At 45.0% G+C, this 24,612-nt stretch overlaps 1 protein-coding gene and 1 long non-coding RNA gene across 3 annotated transcripts in view; one reads left to right on the top strand and one right to left on the bottom strand.

The window, feature by feature from the left end:
* Positions 1-216: 216 nt before the first annotated feature.
* On the bottom strand, positions 217-715 carry LOC144308075 (uncharacterized). Its single transcript, XR_013374708.1, has 2 exons — positions 447-715; positions 217-366 (listed from the first exon to the last, which is right to left on the bottom strand). It is a non-coding gene; the product is annotated as an uncharacterized LOC144308075 (long non-coding RNA).
* A 265-nt stretch (positions 716-980) lies between these two features.
* The window catches only part of IL13RA1 (interleukin 13 receptor subunit alpha 1), a 54,760-nt gene continuing 31,128 nt past the window's right edge, over positions 981-24,612 (top strand). The window contains exons 1-4 of one of the 2 annotated variants that reach the window (XM_077889025.1): positions 981-1,149; positions 7,415-7,554; positions 14,812-14,950; positions 16,711-16,831. In XM_077889025.1, coding sequence (XP_077745151.1) covers positions 1,062-1,149; positions 7,415-7,554; positions 14,812-14,950; positions 16,711-16,831 — 488 coding nt within the window. In that variant the 5' untranslated portion in view covers positions 981-1,061. Of the gene's footprint in view, positions 1,150-1,937; positions 2,119-7,414; positions 7,555-14,811; positions 14,951-16,710; positions 16,832-24,612 lie in introns of those variants that run through there. The other variant, XM_077889024.1, reaches the window with a different exon arrangement.

Here is a 24,612-nt window from a genome sequence, read left to right as displayed (position 1 = left end):
ATGAAAAAAGGAAGCAGGAGGGCCAGAATCAGACAAGTGACCAGGAAAGTAGTGGCCTGAGTGGTGCAGCAACAAGCCAAAGAACCTCGGTGGTCTGGAGAAGCTGAAAACAGATTCGCTCTCAGAAAAACCCCCAAAAGGCGCACCCGTTGATTTTTGGCCCAGTGAGACTTCTGACCTAACTCCAAAACAAAACAAAACAAACAAAAAAAAAACTGTATTAAGTCACTATATTTATGGTAATTTGTTCCAGCAGCAATAGGAAGGTAACAGGGGTTCCTGTTCTCCCCCACCCCCAGCCTCGTCGTTGACCGTCATAGTCACCCACTTTCTGTATTCAAAGCCCGTCCTTCTGATTTTAAACCCCTGAAAAAGAAATACGTAGAAAGTTGGTTGCGGGCTTTTCAAAACGCAAGGTCCGTGCGGAGTAAGGCGGCGTCGTTCACCTTTAGAATTCTGCCCAGCGCAGCCGACTCCCTGGTCATCGCCGGCTTCCCAACGCACCTGCGGGCCTTCTCCGCACCGCGCCGCGCCCGCGCCCCCCGGGGACGTGCGCTGCGAAGAGCAAGGCTGGAGGCAGGGCCTGGGGAACGGGGCTCAGGGCCGACGCCGGGGAGCCGCGTCTCCAGACTCCCGGGCCGAGGCTCCTTCCCGTCCCGGCCCTGCCCGGGGACGCAGCGGGGTCCAGCCCCGGCGCGTCGGCCCGCCGGCCGGGGCTGGCTCGGGCGCGGAGGGCGGGACCGGCGGGCGCCCGGGCTGGGCCGCGACGTGCCCGAGGAAGTTCAGCGTAGCGGGGGCCGCGGCTGCGGAGGGGCCGGGGCGGCGCGGGGCCAGGTGCAGCGGCGCGGGGCGCGGGCGGCGCGGCGTGGGGAGGCCGGCGCCCCGCCCCCTGCGCCCGCGCCCGCGGCTCGGGTTACCTGCGGCGGGTGGGCGGGGCGGCCATTCCGGTCTGCGCCGGCCCCCAGGCTCCAGGGCGGCGGAGCCGGGAAGTGGGAGAGGGAGCGAAGGAGGCGGAGACTGCCGAGCCCGCGGCCCGGCCGGGCTCCGAGGAGAGGGGCTGCATGGAGCGGCCGGCGCGGCTCTGCGGGCTGTGGGCGCTGCTGCTCTGCGCCGCCGGCGGCCGCGGCGGCGGGGTCGCCGCACCCACCGGTGAGTGCTGTCGCGGGCCCGGGCGGCGGCGAGGGCGGGCGCTGGGGGACCGCAGCCTCCGGCGCTCGGTTCGAGCTGGGGGGCCCGGGAGCCACCGGGCGTTCCCGGGTCGGGGGCGGCGGCGGAACGGGACGACGACTGGCGCCGCACTTCCCTCCCGTCGTCGGGAAGAGCCGAGGATCCGGGCGCCCGGCGCGGGGCAGAAACGTGCCCGCGGCGTCGGAGGCGGCGGGTCCGGACCCGGGACGGGCCCCGGGGAGGGGATGAGGGACGGGGAACCGGCGGGCCGGCGGCCGGGGTTCCCTACCGGGTACCCGGCGGTTGAGTGCCGAGGTGGAGTGGAAGGGCACTCCTGGAGACCCCGGGCCTCGTAAGGAAAACGACGAGAGGGCCCGGCCTCCTCTGGCGCTCGAGCAATCCGTTGGGAAACCCGGAGCAGCATCCGGGTGGATGCCTTTTTGTTTGCTTTAATAGCCCTTATATTTGGAAATACTGTTCGGTTTACGGGAAAGTTGCCAAGCTACCACCTACGGGGAGTTGGCGTGTGGATACGTACCCCTGGCCCCGTGCGGCAGCTTTTCAGTAATCAACCTGGCAGAGTTCTAGCGTGAAATCCATCATGATTTTCTTATGGGCTGCTTCTGGCTCGAGTGGCCTTCTGGCAACGTTGGGTGACCATAGTAGCTCCGAATTTGAGAGCGTTTATTACCATATTGACGCAAACGCCCACAGTTTGCTTATTGCATTTTCACCAGTGTGTGGTGCTTTGAGACCCAGCCTGAAGCGGTGATTAGGAAATCTTGATGCCCTCTGTCGATTCAGTCAACAAAACGAATGCCGTCTGCTCCGTGCCAGGCGGTGTTTTAGGGGCTGAGGATGCGGGGGCGAGTGAACCGGGCCAAGCAAGCCCCTGCCCTGTGCAGCCTCTGTGCTATTGGAAGAGTCCGGGGGCGGGGAGTAAAATACCAGGTATGTCAGATGGCGCCAAGTATGATGAAGAAAAACCAAGGCGAGAAGGGGGTTGCCATTATAAGTAGGGTGAAGTGGGAAGCCCTTACTGAAAAGGTGGCATTTAAAGTGGAGGCCTGGGGCAGGTTTGGAGGTTTCAGTTAATAATTATTCAAGCGTCTGCCTTGTGTAGCACTGAGCCAGGCTGTGGAGGTTGACGTAGGAACCTCAGGGTGTACAGCATAATCCTTGCTGCACTGCCCCCCACCGTGCGCCTCCAGTTCACGGGGGGTGGGGGGGGTGGGGGGGTGGGATCCGATTCTCATAATCATATGAGGAAGCTCGGTCCAGAGAAAAGAGGGGACGTGTTGAGGGTCGCCCAGTTCATTAGGCTCCTGACTTTCACCGTCCTGCCCCAACACCCAGCCTCCTACAGACTCCCACACACACCTGAAACAACAGCTGGTCTTCTAGACTATACCCGGCAACCCCCAACTTAATCAGTTTTGTCTCAGCGGTTCATTGGTAACTTGGTTACTTAGAACACAAAAAAATTCTTTACTATTAGAAATACTGATAGAATTGCAAGGAGATATGGCCAAGGGGAAAGAAAAGAAACAGGGAACTTAAGTTTTAGAGCTCTGACATTTCCCAGCTGTGGGGCTCTGGTCTAGTCATTTCCCCATCCTCACCTGGCAGTTTTCTGATCAGTAAGTTCTAAGGGCGCTTCCTAAGCTCTAATCTTCTCCGTGTTCATAAAAATGATTAGGTTACCAGCTTAGTTTAGTCTCTTTAGGCTGCTAGTCCACATGGTGGCATGTCTTGATAACCACAACCAGCATATGTTTAGTGTTTAATATACTCTTGTGCCAGGCAGCATTCTGAGTTTTTCACTTACGTTGTTTCACTGAATCTTTACACAAAACCTATCTTGAAGGTGCTGCTGTGAGTCCCACTTTGTATATGAGGTAACTGAGGCACAGTGAGGTTAAGAGCCTTGCTCCAAGCCCTGTGGGTGGTAGAGGGGAGCAAGGCTTCCAGTCCTGGCGGCCTGCCTCCAGAGGTCTTGCCCTTGAGCCCTCTGTAGAACGAGGGGAGTCCTTGGCTGGGAGAGGAGCTGGGCACCTCCCAGAGTGGCAGGGCAGGATTGGTTGGGACCCCTGAATAGAGGTATAGGTCATCTCTTAAGAAGTGGTTGACTGTGTGTTGGAGACTTGCTTTATAATTGCCACAGCACGTGGTCCAAACAACAAGAGCTGGAGGCATCCAAAAGAGGGAAAGCTGTGAGGGCTGGTAGTTGCGTGGAAGTGGTAAAAACTTGAGCTAGACCTTCAGGATGGGTGGAATTTGAGTGGGCAGAGAAGTTCTTTCTAGTTGGTGGAGAGTAGTAGGAGCAGAGAGCCAGGAGTGAGGGGGAGAGGGTGCTCCTTTGTGGGTAGCGAGCAGCTGGGCTTGGCAGGAGGGTGCGTTGGCAGAGTCAGCCCTGGCAGAAGGGTTCCGTTTGCCCACAAAGGCCCTGCGTGGGGTGCAGCATGAGGGGAATGACATGGGAGGAGAAGCAAGCGGGGAGACTTGAGCGGGTGACAGGCATTGCTGGAGTGTAAGGCTCCGCAGGACTCCAGGATTGAAGATGTCCCCTAGACAGATGTGTTGTGAATGCCTCCTGTCCAGGGCCCTGATTTACTGGTGTTGGCCTGCCTCACGGGACCCAGCAGAGCACATTCGTGTGATTGGGATGATTAAAAGGGATGTTGCAAGAAAAAAACAGACAGACATTGATGACTACTGAGTAGATATAAGGGAAGAAGGTGGTGACTCATATATGACTTTTGTGATTTCCTTAACTCTTCCCAGAATATGCATGCTTCTGCCAGCTCCTGGGATTGGAAAGGAGAGAGCAAAACTGTTACCTAAGCAACATGCCTTATTAGAAAGAGCATTGACCATGTCAGTTCCTAAGTAGAACGGTATGTTGTGCCAGATAACCATACAGACTCACTTGAGGCTTGAAGTCGAGTTGCGGGGAGCAGCTTGAGTCTCCCTCTCCTTCCCATTTCCCTTTCGGAAGGCAGTGATCAACTTCTAAGAGATGGTTGAAATTAGATGTCTAACTCGTTCTGTCCATAGGCTATGGACATGTATCCGGTTCATAGATGACCAAAGCAACTGTTAGAGCTGTTTTGTTTCTTCGAGGAGAAAGTAGATGACTAACATTTATATAGCACTTGCTCTGTGCCAGGCACTGTTCTGAGCATTTCATCTGTTAACTCATTTCATCCTCCAAATAACCCTTTTTTGATGGGTTATTATTATTATCCTTGTGTTATATGTAAGAAAAGTAGAGCATAGAGAAGTTAAGTAGCTTGCCAGCTAGTAAGTAGCAGATCCGGGACAGGAACTGAGGCAGTCTGGCTCCAGCGTTAAGAGTCTGGCTCTTAATCCTACACTATATTGAAATTATATTACGTCTTACATATGAGGAACTGTTAGAGATCTTTAGGAAAAGTACAGTCACCACTTATTTATATACATATCCCAATGTGTTACATATACACACATATTCATATATATTTACATGTGTGGACATTGTATTTAAAGTTTCAGGACAAGTATGCGTATGCATGTGTGTATTTTAAAGTATAGGACGTAGAAAAATCTCAAGGGAAATGGAAGGAACCATTAGGGGGGAAAAAGGTGGCAGATAGGCACAAATAGCCTAAAATCCAAACCAATTGGAAGTTTTGACTAAAGGACACTTAAGAACAGATGAAGGAAAAATAAACCCATTCAAGAGATTGGAAATCATGCAGTTATTGTTCTATCAAAATACTGAGGTTAAAAAATAGATTTTGTGAATTGCCTTGAAAATTGAAGTGTGATTTATGTGAGCCGTAAATAGGTAATTTTTTTTTATTATTATTATCAGGGCTTTAATTTTTGTGTGGGAGTCGGAAGGTAGAGTGTCAACAAGTTTGCTGGAATGTGTTTGTGGAAAAGTACAGAATAAGGCCAATAAAAGGCCAAAGTAGATTATAGTCTTTAGGAAGAACAAAGTTTTTATTTTTTATTATTTATTTATTTTAAGATTTTATTTGAGAGACAGCCGAGAGAGAACGAACCAGCGTGTGCATGAGCGCGGGGCGGGGGAGGGGGGAAGGGGCGGAGGGAAAGGGATAGGCAGATTCTCTTCTGAGCAGGGAGCCTGGGGATGCATTTCTCCATCCTGGGACCCCTGAGATCATGGCCTAAGCCAAAGACAGATGCTTAACTGGCTGAGCCACCCAGATGCCCCTTTATTTTTTCTTTTTTTAAAGATTTATTTATTTATTTTAGAAAGAGGGGGCGTGGGGAGGGACAGAGAGAGAGGGAGAGAGAGTCTCAAGCAGATTCTGAGCTGAGCCGAGCCCAACACAGGGCTCAATTTCATGACCCCGAGATCACAACCTGAGCAGAAACCGAGTCCGACACTCAACCGATGGAGCCACTCAGGTGCCCCGGAACAAAGGTTTTACTAGAGGCTGTATAGCTGACAAATGATTAGTCTTCAAAAGTTTCTTTTTTTTTTTTTTAATTTTTTTTTATTTATTTATGATAGTCACAGAGAGAGAGAGAGAGAGAGAGAGGCAGAGTCACAGGCAGAGGGAGAAGCAGGCTCCATGCACCAGGAGCCCGACATGGGATTCAATCCCGGGTCTCCAGGATTGTGCCCTGGGCCAAAGGCAGGCGCTAAACCACTGCGCCACCCAGGGATCCCTCAAAAGTTTCATTGATGTGATGTTAGAAAGGCCCAAATGGAGTAGCTGTACTTGCCAGTAATCACTTTGAATCCTCACGTTGGCACCATCGCCCCAGCCATTGGTGCTTCCAGACGCCTAGCTGGGTCTTGATGCAGTGTAGTAGGCGTCTTCTGCTTGCACCGACCCTGCTGTGGGCTGCTCTCCCCCCAGCTGGGCCTTTGGTCAGCCTTGTGGCAACACTAATGGTAGAAGAGTTGGGAGAGAGGGAATGAATATTGATGGTCCCGGGCCTTTGCAGACTACTATGAATGAAACTGACCTCTGGGGAAATGCCAACTATGTAGTGCCTATGGGGCTCCTGTTTGGGGACAAAAGGAATTTTTTGTTCTGTTAAAGGGGAAGGTAATGGCATAAGTATTTACAGATTATGTTAGAGGCCCAGTGTACTCCAGAGGGTTGGCATAGAGTCTAAAATACAACTCTCTGGATTGATAAATTTAGAGAACTGTGGCCTGTAAGCAATTGATAACAATTAAGTTTGCAACTTCGGACAATTTGGCGGGATTGTTCTTTTTAAATAGTTTAAGTAGTTTAATCAGCTTTATTTTGGAATCATCTTCAATTTACAGAAAAACTTCAAAGATTGAACAGTTTCTGTACACGCCTCATCCAGTTTCTGGCAGATGATTTTGGTAGTCCTGATCTCAGGAGCTGTCAGCAAAGTTTGGGATGATGTTTCCTCCCCCCACCACCCCACTCTCTGTATTTCCCTGTTTTTGCCAGAGGCATTAAAACTCCCTTCCCTGATGATAGAGCTGGGTCCAAAATAAGAGAGTCACTAAATATTTGGTAGAGAGAGTGGTGAGTTTTCTCCAAATGAGACATATTTTTAAGATACTGGTTCAGTTTCTCCTCTTTCCTTCCCTCTTCAGATTAGTCAAAGCTACAGTCCCAGCTGTTTAGTGTCAGACCTCAGGGGAACAATAAGGACTATTAAATCTTTCTCAATACTTCTTTGGAAAAGTTATAAAAAACAGTTACCAGGTCACGTTAGCAAGCACGATTAAAGGTGTGCTGCTTAAACTCACCCACGGAACTGCTGAGATGGAAGTGTCTGCATCGAGTGACGTGTAGAATCCCAAGCATAGGGAACCCCAAATTCCTGCAGGAGGAAAACGTAAATTTAAGACCATACTCTTCCTGGGTCCAGCGTCCACACCGTAGCAAGTAGTTAAAAATGAGGCTTGGGGGAAAAAAATGAGGCTTGGAGCCACACTTTCTGGGTTTGTATCCCAGGTCTGCCTTTCGTGAGTTATGGGACATGGGGAAATGACTCAGTGTCCTTGACTTCAATCGCTTCATCTTTGAGATGAGGCTAATAGTCTCTATCTTGCAAGATGGTTGAGTGGAACCAATGGATTAACATGGAGAGCGCTTAGAACAGTGCCTGGCTCAGTAAATGTTAACTATTGTGAACTCAGTTTTATTATTCTTGGCCTCTAGGACCGGAAGGAATGGAGTCAATGGCCCACTAAAAACCTGATGTCGATAAATGTATTTCTTGTGCTTGGTTTGAGCAGAAACTCAGCCACCTGTGACGAATTTGAGTGTTTCTGTTGAAAACCTCTGCACGGTCATATGGACATGGGATCCTCCCGAGGGAGCCAGCCCGAATTGCACCTTACGGTATTTTAGTCATTTTGACAACAAACAGGATAAGGTAAGTGTTACAGAACGTACTGCATTGATGAGGTAAAGTGAACACTCTGAGTCGGAGCCGAGAATAAATGGAATTCTAATCTTACTTCAAAGTGGGAATTTTGTTTGGGGCCATTTCCCAATTACACCTGGAAAATGACTGACAAGACTGTTGAAAGAAACTGAGCATTTGAACATTTGAAAATATTTGCTCATTATCTGATAATCAAATGCAGTGTGATTACTCTGTTAGGAAACGCTAGATATCTTTATCTACTAGGCACTCAACAAATAATTGTGTTAAAATGTGTTCCTGTGTTCCCGCCTGTAGCGTCGTGTGGATGCCATACTGCCAGTTTCTCAGGGAGCTTTTGCATTTCCCATCTTGCTGGTGACAGGCCTACAGATCAGCCAGACCCAGGCCATGCAAGAGTAAATGGCCATGTGGCAGGAGGAAAAATAAGATGTTGGGGCAGATAGGGTGGACCAGGTTTCCTAATGGCCAGGGAGAAGACAGCGGAACTCGCAGCCTTTCCAGTCAGGTGTAGACAACTGGCATCAGTGCCTTTTTGTTAACAAGGTTGGATAATTTCAGATTCTTTATGATAGTCTTATTCAGCGGAGTTTTCTCTCAGGCCTTGTTGGTTTTGTAGCTCCTTCTAGTTGACAGATTCTTCAGAGCATCAGATCACCTGTCCACAAACGTTTTCTGTCTTTATACCTTCTTTCAGTGAGGGGAGAAGGCAGGGCCATTCGGGGTTGAATTTGCCTGGGATGGTGAGGAGACTGAATAAGAAGTCGCTACCAGTGACAGTGCTGTGGATCAGTGAATCGCAAGATCATTGTGTTCACGCAGCTTGGTGGCAGGGAGAGTCAGGAGAACTTGGTTCTAGTTTGGCGTACCACTCAGTCGTCTCCGTGGCTTGTGTGAGTTACTTTAATCTCCTGAGCCTCACTTTTCTGCTATGTCAGGTATGGCTCTGCGCACTTCCCTGGCTCTCTGGGACATGACACATAATATATGTGAAAACACAATAAAGTGAGGATGGAAAAGGTTCTTCCTCTTGAGGTAAACTTGCTAATCTGCCGATCTTGCCCATTTTCTGCTGAGGTATTCATCATGGCTTAGGTGTTCACTGATAAGGAATTGAAGCAACTTAGAAGTTTTTGCATTTTATTTATTTTTTGTTTTTAAAATTTTTGTAAAGATTTATTCATTTATGAGAGAGAGAGAGAGAGAGAGAGAGAGATTGAGAGAGAACAGTGGGGAGGGGCAGGGGGAGACAATAGGGAGAGAGAGCCTCAAGCAGACTCCCCACTGAGCACGGAGCCTGACATGGGACTCAATCCCAGGACCTCGAGATCATGACCAGAACTGAAGTTGAGTCAGCCATTTAACCGACTGAGCCACCCAGGCGCCCCAGAAGTATTTGCGTTTTAAAAAAAGTCCTCTAAACCCGAATAGACATTTTTCCAACTAAGGTGTACAGATGGCCAGCAGACACATGTAAAGATGCTCGACATCACTCATCATCAGGGAAATGCAAATCAAAACCACAGTTAGATCTATCACCTCATATCTGTCAGGATGGCTAGTATTAAAAAGGCAAGAAATACTGGGGGACATGGCTAGTTCAGTCAGTGGAATGTGCAACTCTTGATCTTGGTTGGGGTTGTAAGTTTGAGCCCCACACTGGCTGTAGAGATTACTTAAAAACAATCATTTTTTTAAAAAAGGACAAGAAATATCAAGTGTTGATGAGGATGTGGAGACAAGAGAACCCTCTTGCACTGTTCGTGGGAATGCAAATTGGTACAGCCACTACAGAAAGCAATATGGAGATTCCTCAAAAAAATTAAAAATAGGACTGCCCTATGATCTAGCAATTCTACTTCTGGATATTTACCTGAAGAAAATAAAAACACTAATTCGAAAAGATACATGCACCTCTGTGTTTATTGCAGCATTATCTACAATAGCCAAGGTATAGAGTCAACAACTTAAGTTTCCATTGATACACACACACACACACACACATACACACATATACACACATGCAAATGTAATATTACTCAGCCATAAAAAAGGATGAAATGTGGCCATTTGTGACAACATAGATAGGCCAAAGACAAATACCATATGATTTCACTCTTACGGAATCTAAAAAACAAAAGGAACAAAACAGAAACAGATTCATAGATACAGCAAACAAACTGATGGTTGCAAGGGATGGGGGAATGGGTGAAGCAGGTGAAGGGAATTAAGTTGTACAGATTTGCAGTTTGTCATGGACATGAAAAGTACAGCAAAGGAAATATAGCCAATAATATTATAGTAACTCTGTGTGGTGGCAGATGGTAACTAGGCTTATCATGGGGATCACCAAGTAAGGTATAAAAACGTCAAATCACTAGGTTGTGCGCTGGAAACTAATATGTTGTATGTTTACAACTCTACTTCAATTTTAAAAAAACAAGCAAGCAAACGAAAAAGAGCTGCTCTTCGTTCAGAAGCCTGTAATACTTTCAGGAGTCGAGTTCCCCTTTTTACACTGTTGGCTTCCTCTTGTTTCCTAAGGAGGGGCCATAGGCATTTGGATTCTTGGTGGCAACTTTCCTAGTTCAGCCTTGAGAAGTTATGGGAAAGACCTTTAAGAGCTTTGCCTAAGTATCTCATTGAAACCGAGGAGAGGTAACCTTTTCTCCTAACTGGTCCGCATTCACTAGCCAGCCAAGCACACCCAAAGATCAATCAGGTAGACATGGTGATAGTCTAGCCTAGAAATGGGACTAATCCCACAGTACAGATACAGACATTTAGACTTGAAAGAAACTTTAGGAGGCAATGGAATTAGAATTAGGTTTGAGCATTTGTCTCTTCCCCTTTCAAGGTGTGTGACCCAAGCAAGTCACTTAACCTCTCTGAGCTTCCATTTCCTTGTTTGTAAAATGCTGGGGGAGGACCTACTTCGTGTGAATGGTGGGTATATGAAAGGAGATGATGTTGGTAATGCACCTGGCACCACATTAACATTCAATAATCATCAGCTTTTATTATCATCATCATCGTTGTTATTAGGTTGAATCACATGCAATTGTTGCTTCTTTAGGACATATGGTTCAACCTAATATTGCCCTCCATTTTGCCCCTGAAGGAACCATCTGGAGATCATAAAGGTGACCTCTGCTTAAGGCCTGCTCATTTATATTCCAGCCATTTGACAGTGTCGATGGCTGTCCATGCTACATTTGTGATAAACATGGATTATCCCTTCTAATCCATGATGGGAGATTTCCTGTCTAACCTTTTGAGGTTTACAATCCTGAGGCTGACAGTGAATGGCAGAAGTGATTTCCCTTTTCATCCTTTGGACAAAGCATTAACATCATCATACAAAAACTGGGCCATATATATGCTTTGAAGCATATTGAAGTAGTGGCTTTAGGATACTTTGTATATGTTAAGGGGGCTTATGGGACTGTCTAATGGTCCTAATTTGCTAAATGAGATAAACCCTTGGGGTCATTTTCAATCTTCAAATTGGAGGATCATTAACACGAGAGACCGGGATTCATAGATAATTTTTTACAAATACAAGATTAGTTTTAAGTGGCTGCCCTCCACCATTGTTTTAGCAATATCTACTGGTTTCCCAATCTGGCAGGTAGAAGAAGGATCTGGCATCAAGTTTTGTTTTTATTTTTGTTTTTTGGCTTGTTAAAAGAATGTTGATTTATTTGCTTTGGCATCGGATTAAATCTCTCTCATCACCAAGAGATAGCAAGTTTCACTAGGTTAATAAATTAAAAAGCTGTTGTTCCATACAGGCATCCAGGAAGGCAAAAACTGAGGCTGACTCTCTTTTTCTACTGAGAAAGGAATCTGGAATTGGGAAAGGTGTGATCCAGCCAAATGAACATTGGTCCTGAGGGGAGGGACCAGTTCAGGACTCTGGCCTTGGTTTTCAATAAATTTTCAAAGAAGCCCAGATTCCCCAAGGGGTGGAGCACAATGTCATACAGCAGCTACCAGCAAAATGAGTCACCACAGCCAAAAGTCATGTGGGAGCCATCAGACATACCTCATCAAGATCTGCCGGGATTTAGTTCCTTGTTTGATAGAGATGTGCTAGGCTGGGTGATTGTTGACAATTGGGGTTTCTACTTTTTTCAAGCCAATTTAATATCATTTGCCTTAAGCTTTGAAAGAGATTTTTTTTATTTGAGAGAAAGCCAGCACAAGCAGGGGGAGTGCCAGAGGGAGAGGAAGAAGCAGGCTCCCCACTGAACAAGGAGCCCGGCATGGGGTTCAATCCCAGGACCCTGGGATCATGACCTGAGCCAAAGGCAGATGCTTAACTGACTGAACCACCCAGGCACCCCAGAAAGAGATTTTAAAAATTATTTTCCCCCTACTATCTCTTTTCTGATTTATTATTTATATGCCCCCAGTATAAGATTCAGATTAAGTACTGAAGTATTTAATTTAAAAAATTTGATTATAAAAAATTTGATTATAATGAAAATCTCTGTGTAATAAAATTCCTCAGCCCTCTCACTGGAACAATGTCTAATATAATAAGAGAACTGGGATTTTTCCCATGATGATGCTAATTTATGGCATTTAACCATACATGTCCCCCCACCCCACCCCTGGTATCTTCAGGGTGCAGAGGCAGCTTCCAAATAAGAATTATCAAGGATCCTTATGTCCATGTGGCTCCTTTAGGAGTATATAGGATTAGAGCTTAGGAAAACTGGGACGTTGGTGAAATTTGCACTTGGGACTTTTTGTGCCACCATTACTATGATCGCGGAGCTGGTCTTCACTTTCACAGGCTAAGAACCCTCATCCCCTCAGCACACATTCATTTCTCAAGGGCCAGTTTCTTACTTTGCCATGAGAACTATCACTGTGAAAAAACATCCTAGAAACATCCAGAAAACATCCTTTCTGTTGGCTTAACTGATGTGTTCCATTCTGGTAGGCACCAACTATATAGAAAGGCAAATGATAAGTAGGTTTCTTTTGTTTTGTTTTTTTTTTAAGATTTTATTTATTTATTGATGAGAGACACAGAGAGAGAGGTGGAGACATAGGCAGAGGAAGAAGCAGGCTCCCTGCAGGGAGCTGGATGTGGGACTTGATCCCAGGATCCCAGGATCATGACCGGAGCCAAAGGCAGATGCCCAACCACTGAGCCATCCAGGTGCCCTGATAAGTAGGTTTCTTATGAAAGAATTAGAAATTAGTTGTGAAAATGTACTTGGCTGAGAGTAGCTGGAGGTCTCACTGAAGGTGGGCATAGCTTTACAGGTGGGACAGAAGTGCTCTGTGCCCATGGGGCCAAACCGCCCCCCCCTTTCCTCCCTGCCAGAGGTTTGTGCACATGCCTTTCTTTGTCCTTTCTTAAGTGCTAGTGCCTTTCAGAGTGCTGTCTTGTTTGAGCCTGAGAGCTATTTAGTCTCACTAATGTGATTTTTTTCATATCTTTGCTATGATTCATTAATTGTTGGTTTGCTAGCTACCTCTCGGAGAGCATCCTTAAGTCTTGATTTGGGGAGTGTCTGATGGTGGCCCTCATGCTCCTGCTGGCAGTAGGCATGGGAAATGGCAGAGTAGCTCCTTAGGGTGGCAGACAGAGGGAACTATGACAAATTTTCCACTTCAGGGCCATCAGCACGTATATAGAAGGAAATGCTATCTCCAACTTGAGTCAGAAACTATTGCAAAACAGGAAACTCCTTGGAGCTCTGATTAAAAGCAGCTTCATTCTTAATTATTCTAACTCTGTCAGCTTGGGAAATGTTAATTTCCTAAAGAGCCCTCTAATCTCATGATCCTAAATCATAATGACCAGATTTGTGATTTCCATCTGTATGCAGTATATAAGCTGGCTTTCTGTAGTTCCACAGAGCCCATCTACTTTTTTAGAATAAGAGGGCGGTATACTCAGGGCATAAAGCTATGCTTAAGATTTCTGTGTTTGTGTGAAGTAGTCAGAATGGTCAAACAGTACAGAACGAAGTTTAATGAAGAGTCTGTCTTTGGTCCAAGGCCCCCCCCTTTGCTTCCTGTCCTCAGAGGTGACCAGGATTACTGGATTCTTTTAAATTTTTTTTATTTATTTATGATAGAGAGAGAGAGAGAGAGGCAGAGACACAGGCAGAGGGAGAAGCAGGCTCCATGCATCGGGATGTGGGATTCGATCCCGGGTCTCCAGGATCGCGCCCTGGGCCAAAGGCAGGTGCTAAACCGCTGCGCCACCCAGGGATCCCGGATTACTGGATTCTTAAGGCAGTTTTTACCTTGATCTTGATAGTATACTGAATCTAGTTAGGAAGTGGATTTTTTTTTTAAAGATTTATTTATTTATTTATTTATTGGGAGAGAGAGAATGCGCAAGGAGGAGGAGAGGCAGTGAGAGAGGGAGAGAGAAACCCAAGCAGACTCCGTGCTGAGCATGGAGCCCAACTCGGGGCTCCATCCCAGGACCCTGAGATCAGGACCTGAGCCAAAACCAAAAGTCAGATGTTTAACCAACTGCACCACCCAGGCACCCCTAGGAATTGAATTTTGATAATCTTCCTGTGTTTCCTTTAGAATTGGTTTTATTTATTTTTATTTTTTTTTAAATATTTATTTATGATAGTCACACAGAGAGAGAGAGAGAGGCAGAGACACAGGCAGAGGGAGAAGCAGGCTCCATGCACCGGGAGCCCAACGTGAGATTCAATCCCGGGTCTCCAGGATTGCGCCCTGGGCCAAAGGCAGGCGCTAAACCGCTGCGCCACCCAAGGATCCCTAAAATTGGTTTTAGACAGTTGATGTGTTAGCATGGTAGGTTTATAGGTAAATGTCATGATGTTTATACATTTAAAATGTGGGAAATTATCTTTTATCTCTACCAGGGTTTCTCACTAGTGGTACTTAGTGACATTTGGTGCAGGATAATTCTTTGCTGTAAGGGGACGGAAAACTGTCCTGTGTATTGTAGTGTGTTTCGCAGCATCCTTGGCCTCTGTCTACTAGGTGCCAGTGGCAGCCCCCTCCTAAGTCGTGACAAACACACATGTTCTTAGACATCGTCAAATGGCCTCCTGGGATGGTGGGGGTGGGCAGAGCAAAATCACTGCAGGTTGAGAGTCACCAGTGTATGCCATCTGATAACCTTCAATTTTTTTTTTTTACATATTTGACCATGCTGATGTTTTATTACCTAAGCATATTGCTGTATGTTTGCTAGAGCAATGCCTTTGTACAATTTCCTGATTTTAGAAAATTGCTCCTGAAACTCATCGTTCAAAAGAAGTACCCCTGAATGAGAGGATTTGTCTGCAAGTGGGGTCCCAGTGCAGCACCAATGAAAGTGACAATCCTAGCATTTTGGTGGAAAAGTGCACCCCACCACCTGAAGGTAACTGAAAGCACTGTTTGTTGGAAGTTAGGGAATAAATGCACATTATCCATATGTTTATGTTCAGTGTTCATTAATTCATTCAGTTTTCAAATATGTGCTGAATCTGATAAGTTCCAGGCACTTGTATTAGGTGCTGACAGCACAATGGTAATTACGAGGATGTCCCTGCCTTCGAGGTGCTCACTACTTGAATAACTGTGCCTAATAGTTCTATAGCATTGAATAATTTGGAATGTGATATACACACATATATACCCTCTCTTAAATTGAGCCTCATAAACTTATTTTGTCAAGTGAGCAAGGCATATATTATTACTCTGATCCACTTTATGAGGAAGAAGGGAACTGAGTGAGTTGCTATTGGTCTTCAGATGACGGGCCCAGGGTCTTAAAAATACCCCAAATACTGCCCTCCTCATTCGATAGAAAGATTAGCTTGATATGTGAAACATATTTGGGGAAAGGCATTAGAAAAGGAAAATGAGCCCGCTGGCCTAGGAAAAGCTGTCCCGTAGTCAGGTTGGTCATTGGCCCTTAGTTCCCTTCCTGCCCATTACCCAGTTTCTTCTGGCACTTGGGTTGCATGCAGGGAGGAGCTTATCCTGATTAAGAGCAGGGCTACTGGGGCTCAGATGTCCAAGTTTAAGTCTCAGCTCTGCCAAGTAACAGCTGTGTGACCTTCAGCAGATCACTTAGCCCCTACCCACTTTACTCTCCTCATCTGTCAAATGGGGCTGATGACAAGTCCCTGCCTCCCAGGACCTTGACAGGATTATGGAAGTCAGTGTACATGAGGTGCTTAGCATAGGGCCCGGCAAAGAGTAAATGCTGGATATGCATCATCTATAAATATCATGCTGCCCCTTATTTGGAGGGTCCTATCTCCCACTTCTGAACTTTAGCACTACATGGCCTGTTGGCCTTTCTGTCTACCTGCCTTGCACAGGTCAAAAGTAGATGAAGTCCTATTTGTAAAATAAAATTCGGTATTGCCAGGAGGCTGGGAGCATGGTTTAAAACATCTTACCTCCCCTACTCTCATTTCTTTAGAAGTTTAATAAATAATCTGAAAAAGCATAAATTGTATTAGGACAATAAAATGGTTGATGATGCCTCCGGACAGTACCCCTTCGAGAATCCTGAGGGATAGCAAGTTTGCATTTTAAACATAGGCATTTAACTTGCTGACATGATGCCTTAAACAAAAGGCTTTATAAAGGTAGAGTTTTCAGATGATAAAGATTGCAGAGCTCCTCAACACACAGTAAACAACTACCAAGAGTTCACTTTTCCCCCAAATTGCTTCAGGAGGAATATTTGTTTAGTCTTTAAAACGAGATGTGTTAGTATCAGTCAGAAGACAGGAAGGTAAATTTTAACTCAATAGACTTGTTTTCCTTTAAAGACGGGTAGATATATGGGTTGTTTGTGTTTTCATGTTCATTTAGGAATTCCATATTCATTGCCTATCATTGAAATATTATTTGACCTTTAAACTCTCTGCAGTTAGGCGTACAGAGTTAGGGCCCCTCAGTGATCATAAAAATATTTTCTTGGTATCTGGAGGTGAGAGAGAAAGTTGTAACAAGTTAGATTTGGGTTTTCTCCATCCTGGGTGCCTTCTGGGTAAAATAGGATGAGAGATTAGGGACTGGCTGTCTGGTAAAACATTCTCACTATTCCCCATGCCCCAGAGGGATTGGCAGGTTTGTATGACAGGGAGAGAAGCATCCTAAACCCTTGGCTGGATATTCTAGGTGATCCTGAGTCGGCTGTGACTGAGCTACAATGTGTTTGGCACAACCTGAGCTACATGAAGTGTACTTGGCTTCCTGGAAGGAATACAAGCCCTGACACCAACTATACTCTCTACTATTGGTGAGTGTGTATGGGAGACTTGGGGAGAAGGACTGATTGTGATTATTTGGGGAGTGTTGGTCTCCAACCTCATTAAAAACCAAAATTGAGAAAAGAACAACCTGGTTTTTGGGGCTTTATTTATCATTATTATTTTTTAATATTTTATTTATTTTGAGAGAGTGTGTACAGTGGGGGGAGGGGCAGAGGGAGAGAGAGAATCTCAAGCAGACTCCCTGCTTAGCACAGAGCCCAATGCAGTGCTTGATCTCTTGACCCTGAGATCATGACCTGAGCAGAAACCAAGAGTCTGACACTTAACCAACTGAGCCACCTAGGTGCCCCCTATTTATCATGATTTTTATTATTTTTTTAAGATTTTATTTATTTATTCATGAGAGACAGAGAGAGAGAGAGAGGCAGAGGCAGAGGCAGAGACACAGGCAGAGGGAGAAACAGGCTCCATGCTGGGAGCCGGATGCGGGACTCGATCCCAGGTCCCCAGGATTACGCCCTGGGCTGAAGGCGGCGCTAAACCGCTGAGCCACCCAGGCTGCCTATCATGATTTTTAAATTAAAGTATAAATTGACATGTGTTATATTAGTTTCAGGTCTATAGCATAGTGATTCAACAATTCTGTACATTACTCAGTACTCGCCACAATAAATGTAGCCACCATCTGTCATCATACAGCATTATTACAGTATTACTGACTATATTCCCTGTGCTGTACTTTTCATCCCCCTGCCTTAATTTATTTTATAACTGGAAGTTTGTGCCTTTGAATCCCCTTCATCTATTTCACTCAACCAACCTCACCTCTGGCAACCACCAGTTTGTTCTCTGTACTTAAGAGTCTGTTTGTTTTGTTTTGTAGATCCCACATTGAAGTGAAATCATATGGTATTTGTCTTTGTCTGACTTACTTCACTTAGCATAATACCCTCTAGGCCCATCCATGTTGTCCCAAATGGCAAGAGCTCATTTTTTTTATGGCTGAGTAGTATTCCCATGTGTATATATACCACAGCTTCTTTATCCCTATTCTTTTTACAAACCCAAGAAGATGGGCACTTTGCTTCAGTGGAAGATGCATCTACTTTTTTAGAAGCCTAGTTTCTAAAAGCATCTTTAAAAAGTAGTGGTAGATCCACAGGATGTTGGAAAAATGTACAGGGAGATCTCAGTGTACCTGTCATGCAGTTTCTCCCAAAGGTAATAGGATCTATAACTAAAATACAGTATCAAAACCAGAAAGTTGCTGTGGTTATATCCACCCACCTTATTCAAATTTCATCAGTGTCACATGCACTCGTGTGTGTGTGTGTGTGTGTGTGAGTGTGGTTCTATATAATTTTATCACATGTGTAAAAACTAGAATAGTTCCATTACCACAAGGATCCCCTGAGTTACTATTTTATACCCATACCCTCCTCCCTTCTGCACCCTGCTCCTTGCCTTCCTCTTCCTGAGTCTCTAACCTCTGGCAATTATTCATCTGTTCTCCATCTCTATATTTTTGTCATTTCAAGAATGTTACTAGAATAGACATAGCACGTAATTGGGGCTGACTTCTTAAAAAAAAATTCTGCATAATACCCTTGAAGTCCCTGCAACTCATGTGTATCAGTAATTCATTCTTTTTTTTTACTACATGGTATGGATGTGCCAGTTTAAACATTTATTCATTGAAGGATATCTTGTTTCTAATTTTTTGCAATTACGAATAAAGCTGCTGTAAATACTCCTATTCAGGTTTTTATGTGAGCATAACTTTTCCTGTTTATGGAATAAATGCCCAAGTTGCTGGGTCATATGGTAATTGCATATTTTGTGTTATAAAAAACTGCCAAACTATTTTCTAGAGTGGCTATATCATTTTATATTCCCACCAGCAATGTATGAGTGATTATTTCTACCTTTAAAAAGGAAAATTATAACCATGCCCAGGGATAAAAAGTAAGTTGACTGAGCACCTGAAACTAATGTCACATTGTATGTCAGCCCTGCATCAATTAAAAAAAAATAAGGAACTGATGAGAAAGCAATTATTAAAAAAAAAGTAGGTTTGCTTCCCACAAAATAACTTATATCTGAGATTTGTGAGCACATCCACAAAATCTGTTGAATTTCTAAATTAATCTTTAAGCATTTCCTTTCTTTTAGAGCCTAGGATTATTAGCAGCAGAACAAGGAAGAAAGGACCAGGTTAATCACTTCAATTCAGTAAGACTTTATTTGGCACACAGTGTGGGTGAAGCACTGACGAGGCTGCAGAGATAAGAAACATGGCTCTTTGCTCATAGAGTTTAAAATGTGGAGGGGGAGACAGCACCCGACACAATTACCTGTATAAAAATAACAGTGCATTATGAAGGCTAGCAGAGGCACTGACTTTATAGAAGCTAGGGTGGAGCTTGGGGTGGTGGTAGGGCAAGGCTGGGGGCTTGGATGAAGGGTGGGGGCTGCACAGATGGGGGGTTGTCCGAGATGGGGCCCTGGGGAAGAGCATTGAGGAACGGGCGTGTGCTGTCAGTGTGGTGCCAGGCTGGGGAAGCAGAAGACCTTGGGTCAGCGCTGTACCCTCCACAGGGCCTTGCCCCTCCCTCTGTGTTTCTTTCAGACTGCTTCTGAGAGGATGGGGTGTGGAGTGCCATGTCCAGGACTCCCAAAACCAATAGGAAAAACGTGGCCTTTGCTCCTACAATGTCCATTTTGCTAGATGGCTGGATGAGACATATTTTTGGTGTCTCAGAGCCCTCTGTCTGTCCTGGACTAGAAGGCAGAAATCAGCAGACTATGGCTTTCCAGTCTGGCTCCCAGGTTTGGCCTTCACGCCCCCCGCCCACTCTGACCCCGCCATTGCAGGGGCGCTCCTGACAGAGTCGAGAAGTGCTGTCTGTGAAGTGGTGTGGTTCAGTCTTGAGGGTTGTTTTTTCTCCTGAGATAAACAATTCTCATTTGAGGTTTTGGAGTTTCACTTGCCCACTTGTGATACTTGTTTCTCCTTTTATTAATTAGAGCCACACAGTGGCTCCCCAGTGGTTTTGGGATAAAGTCCAAACCAACCCCTCAGCACTCCGGACAAAAGCCCCTTCTGACCTGGCTCCTTCCGCCCCTCTGGCCCAGCCTCCTCCTTTTCTTCCTCCTCCTCTTCCTCCTTCTGCACACCTCCACCCTCTTGCATCCTACCATCCAGCCCTCGCTGAGCTCCTTTCAGTTCCTCAAACAGACCGTTCAAACACTAACAGAACAGTGGAAGCACGCTGTGTCCCTGTACGTCCCAGACCTGGTCCTTTCACCTGGATGCCCCTGCTTTGTCCTGATCTCAGCTCAGACATCACTTCCTTTCCAGAAAGCCTTCCTTGACCTCTCAGATCTAGATGTGTGCCCGGTCATCGTGTCCCATGGTACCTTGCACTTTCCTGTGTCATAATACTCAGCACATTGTGTTGTCACTTCCTGTTTACTTAGCAGTAGCCCTCCCCAGGCTGCCTTCTCCCTTGACAGCAGGGGCTGTGTCTTGTTATCCTCAGTGCCTGCCGCATGGTAGGTGCTCCAGAAATAAGTTTTAAAGGTGTGGTAGGGTCCAAAGCTTACAGAACATTTGGGATTAGCATGAGGATTTAGGAGGGGTAAGCCACTCAGGAGCTTTATGGTTCAGGAGTAAAAAGAGAAGAGGACTGAGTAGGTCGCACTCCCCTGAGAATTGCCAGTGAAGGAGCCAGGGAACTAAGCCTTACAAAGAGGAGCTTTGCTCTGATGATGTTGCAGTGTAGTCTGGGGAGAGCTGTTAGTACAGGCTTTTGAGATGTCTTAGAAGTTGATAGCATCTCTGTGTTCATTATGCTGTTAACTCCTCCTGTTCTCCCTGGAGTTGCTATTGGTAAAATCACAGGGAAAACCTTTAGAGTCTGTGTCTATAGAAGGTGCAAGGGAAGGAAGGAAAAGTCTTAAAACTACCTCATTCCATGGCCAACTGTGTGGGAAAGTAACCCGGATATAGGAGTCAGGGTGGTGCTGGAGGTGAACAGTGGCCTGGTCCCTGGAGTTCTTGCAACCCAAAGATAGGGAAATACCTTGAGGCGTGTACTAGCACAAAACAAGTCTTAGCGCAGAGTGCAAAACCTAAGCCCCCTCCGGATGAACAAATGATAAAAAAATTGGACCCACCAATTTGAAAAAGCATTCTTTCTCTGGGTTGAAATATTCCTCTTCATTTGGGCTGACACAGCCAAAGTTGAGAGCAAATGGTGCTTAGGCTGGCTGTCAGTCCTCAGTTGATGCCTCTGTGAAGAGGATAATCTACAACCATTGGAGGTGGCTCATGAAGCCACCCCAGGAGAGTGGTGGTTCACTGGTGCCTGAGGGGGATGGGTGTCAGGGTTACCACTTCTTGTTATACGTGGTTCCAGCATTAGTCATCAATATGGACTCTTTCTGTAGTGTAAACAACCTGCACTATCTGGTACGAAGCCACAACTCACCCATGACTGTTTACATATTAATTTAAATTAATTAAAATTAAGTCACGTGAAAACCAATTGCTCAGTCTTGCTAGTCAATTTCACACATGGCTAGTGGCTCCGGCGTTGGATAGCACAGGCAGTAGATAGTTCTGTAAACCCAGAAAATGTCCTTGGGTGGTGCCAGCACAGATTCTGTATTCTTCTGCCCTCAGCACCCTGCAGCTTATTCTTTTAACAGATATATTCTGTTAAATGGGCAGAGTCATATTGATGCTACTTCTTAAGGTTGTTGTCAGGGTTGCTATTGGGTGAAACATGTTTGGAAACCGTGCCCAACTCCTAACATATATAGAGGAAGTGATCGACGCAGGTGAGCTATATTGGTTTATTATTATTGTTGTTTATTATTATTATTATTATTATTATTATTATTCATCCCCACTCCCTTGCAGATGTCACCAGTACACATTGGGGGCTTCTTTCCCCACTTGGAAGAATTAGCAGCTAGTCCTTATCTCCTCCACTCCTGCTCTCCCCTAGAGAGATCCTTTCTAATCACAACCACAAAAGAAAAGCAGATGCTTGGCCTGTTAATTATCAAGCACTTGGAATTGGTTTAGGTACAGTTTAAATCATGTCAAATGAACTGCCAGAGAATGTTTCCCCACTCCCCAGTTAGAAACTGGAGAGTTACTTTGAAGCCCCAGGGCAGTGACTTGTGGTCCTGCAGGGCAGTCTGGCTGGCATTGAAAGAGCCTGACCTTAATAGCTGCAGACTAGCTCTGCCAATGAATTTTAGGGAATTTCTTACCACATTAATCATCTTTAGGCTTAGGGAAATGGTCTTTAAATTTGTCAATTTCCTCCTTATGTCTGTAGTGTGATTCTTCTGCAGAGGATTTCAGTGTCTGAATCTTAACAGGAAGCACCTGAATGTCTTCTGGCTCAGGTTCTTATCTAATATTTTGCAAGAAGTCCTCCAAAGTTGTCTGTTCAAAAACCGATATTTCCCCTTTTGTTATTTTGTCCAAATTACAACGACAAAAAAAAATTTTTTTTTAAATTTCCTATCTGGGGTCCATGAGAGTATGTGAAACACTGAAGGTACAGAAGTGAAAAAGGAATAGTAAAAATTGCCCATTAGAGAAGTTCCTCTCTTTAGTTGAAAAAATTCAATTTTCTGCATGTTTTTTTTTTAGTTATGTAACAAAAGTGTCATAAATTTCTTCACTTTCTGGGTGTGGGTAGAAAACATTCCAGGGCTGTCTGATCTAAAAACTGGCCACAGTACTTAGTTTCTAAGATTGTTTTTTTTTAATTTTAATTTTAATTTTTAATTTTTATTTATTTTTTATTTTATGATAGTCACAGAGAGAGAGAGAGAGAGGCAGAGACATAGGCAGAGGGAGAAGCAGGCTCCATGCACCGGGAGCCCGATGTGGGATTCGATCCCGGGTCTCCAGGATCACACCCTGGGCCAAAGGCAGGCGCCAAACCGCTGCGCCACCCAGGGATCCCAGTTTCTAAGATTGTATTCATTCATGAACCACAAGGGGCCTGCAACTAGGAAAAAAACTTTATGTACCATCCAATAAGGGACAAGAGCATTTTCTGTATTTTTTTAAAAAGATTTTATTTGTCTGAGAGAGAATGAGCAGGGAGAGGGAGAGGGAGAAGCAGGCTCCCAGCTGAGCAGGGAGCCTGACGCTGGGCTTGATCCCAGGACGCTGGGATCATGACCTGAGCTAAAGGCAGATGCCCAACCAGCTGAGCCAACCAGGTGCCCCCCATTTTCTATATTTAAATATTTCTTTGCACAACCCTTGAAGGAGTAAATAGATTAGATCTGAATTTTGAGGTTTATTTTTTAAAGACTATTTTTGTAGGGAAATTTTAGGTTTACAACAAAATTGAGGGGAAGGTACAGAGATTTCCCATGTACCCCTGTGTCCCCACAATTCATGGCCTCCCTCATTATCTGTATCCCCTACCAGGGTGGTACATTTGTCACAATCTACACTGATACATCTTAATCACTCAAAGTCCATACCTTACCTTCAGGCTCCCTCTTGGTGTCATCTATACTACGGGTTTGAACAAATGTATCATGACACATGTCTGTCAACATAACATCTTACAGAGTATTTTCATTGCCCTGGAACTCCTCTGTCCTCTGCCTATTCATCTTTCCCTCCGCAACCCCTACAGCTACTGATCTTTCATTGTCTTCACAGTTTTGTCTTTTCCAGAGGTTCCTGCAGTTGGAATCATACAGCATGCAGCCATTTCAGAGTGGCTTCTTTCACTTAGTAATATGCATTTAAGTTTCCTCCGTGTCTTTTCATGTCTTGATGCCTCTTTTTTTTTTCATGTTGAATAATATTCCATTGTCTGGATGCACCACAGTTTAAGTGTTCACCCCCTGAAGGGCATCTTAGTTGCTTCTGAGTCTTGGCAATTATGAATAAAGCTGCTATAAACAGTTGTGTGCAGTGTTTTGCATGGAGGTAAGTTTTCAACTCCTTTAGGTAAATGCCAAGGAGTGTAATTGCTGACCATATGGTAAGAGTATATTTAGTTTTGTAAGAAACCACCAGACTCTGTCCCAAAGTGGCTGTAGCATTTTGCATTCCGAAGAGCAATGAAGTAGCATTTCTTTCCCTCTGCATCAGCCCCAGCATTTGGTGCTGTTGGTGCTCTGGATTTGGCCATTCTCATAGGTGTATGGTAGCAACTTGTTTTAATTTGCATTTCCCTGATGACTATTATGTGGAACATCTTTTCAGATGCTTCTTTGCCAGCTGTATATCTTCTCTGGTGGAGTGTCTGAAAGTCTTTAGCCTATTTTTTAATTGGGTGGTTTGTTTTCTTATTATTTTAAGAATTCTCTGCATATTTTGAATAGCAGTCCTTTATCAGATGTGTCTTTTGCAAATATTTTCTCTGAGTCTGTGGCTTGTTTTCTTATTCTCTTACTATTGATTTTTGCAGAACCGAAGTTTTTAATTTTAATAAAGTCCAGTGGACTGATTATTTCTTTCCTAGATCGTCTTTAGTATTGTATCTAAAAAGTCATCACCACGCCCCAGCTCATCTAGGTTTTTCCCAGTGTCATCTCCTAAGAGTTTTATAGTTTCGCACATTACATTTAGGCTTGCGACCCATTCCAAGTTTAGTTTTGTGAATGGCGTAAGGGCTGTGCCTAGATTCATTTCTTTTTGCATATGGACATCTAATTGTTCCAGCACCATTTGTTGAAGAGACTGTCTTTGCTCCCTTGTCAAAGATTAGCTGACTGAATTTATTAGAGTAGATCTGAGTTTTGTAAAACC

Source organism: Canis aureus, chromosome X (assembly GCF_053574225.1).
Source record: "Canis aureus isolate CA01 chromosome X, VMU_Caureus_v.1.0, whole genome shotgun sequence".
NCBI lineage: Eukaryota > Metazoa > Chordata > Mammalia > Carnivora > Canidae > Canis > Canis aureus.
This window is presented reverse-complemented; position numbering and strand designations above follow the sequence as displayed.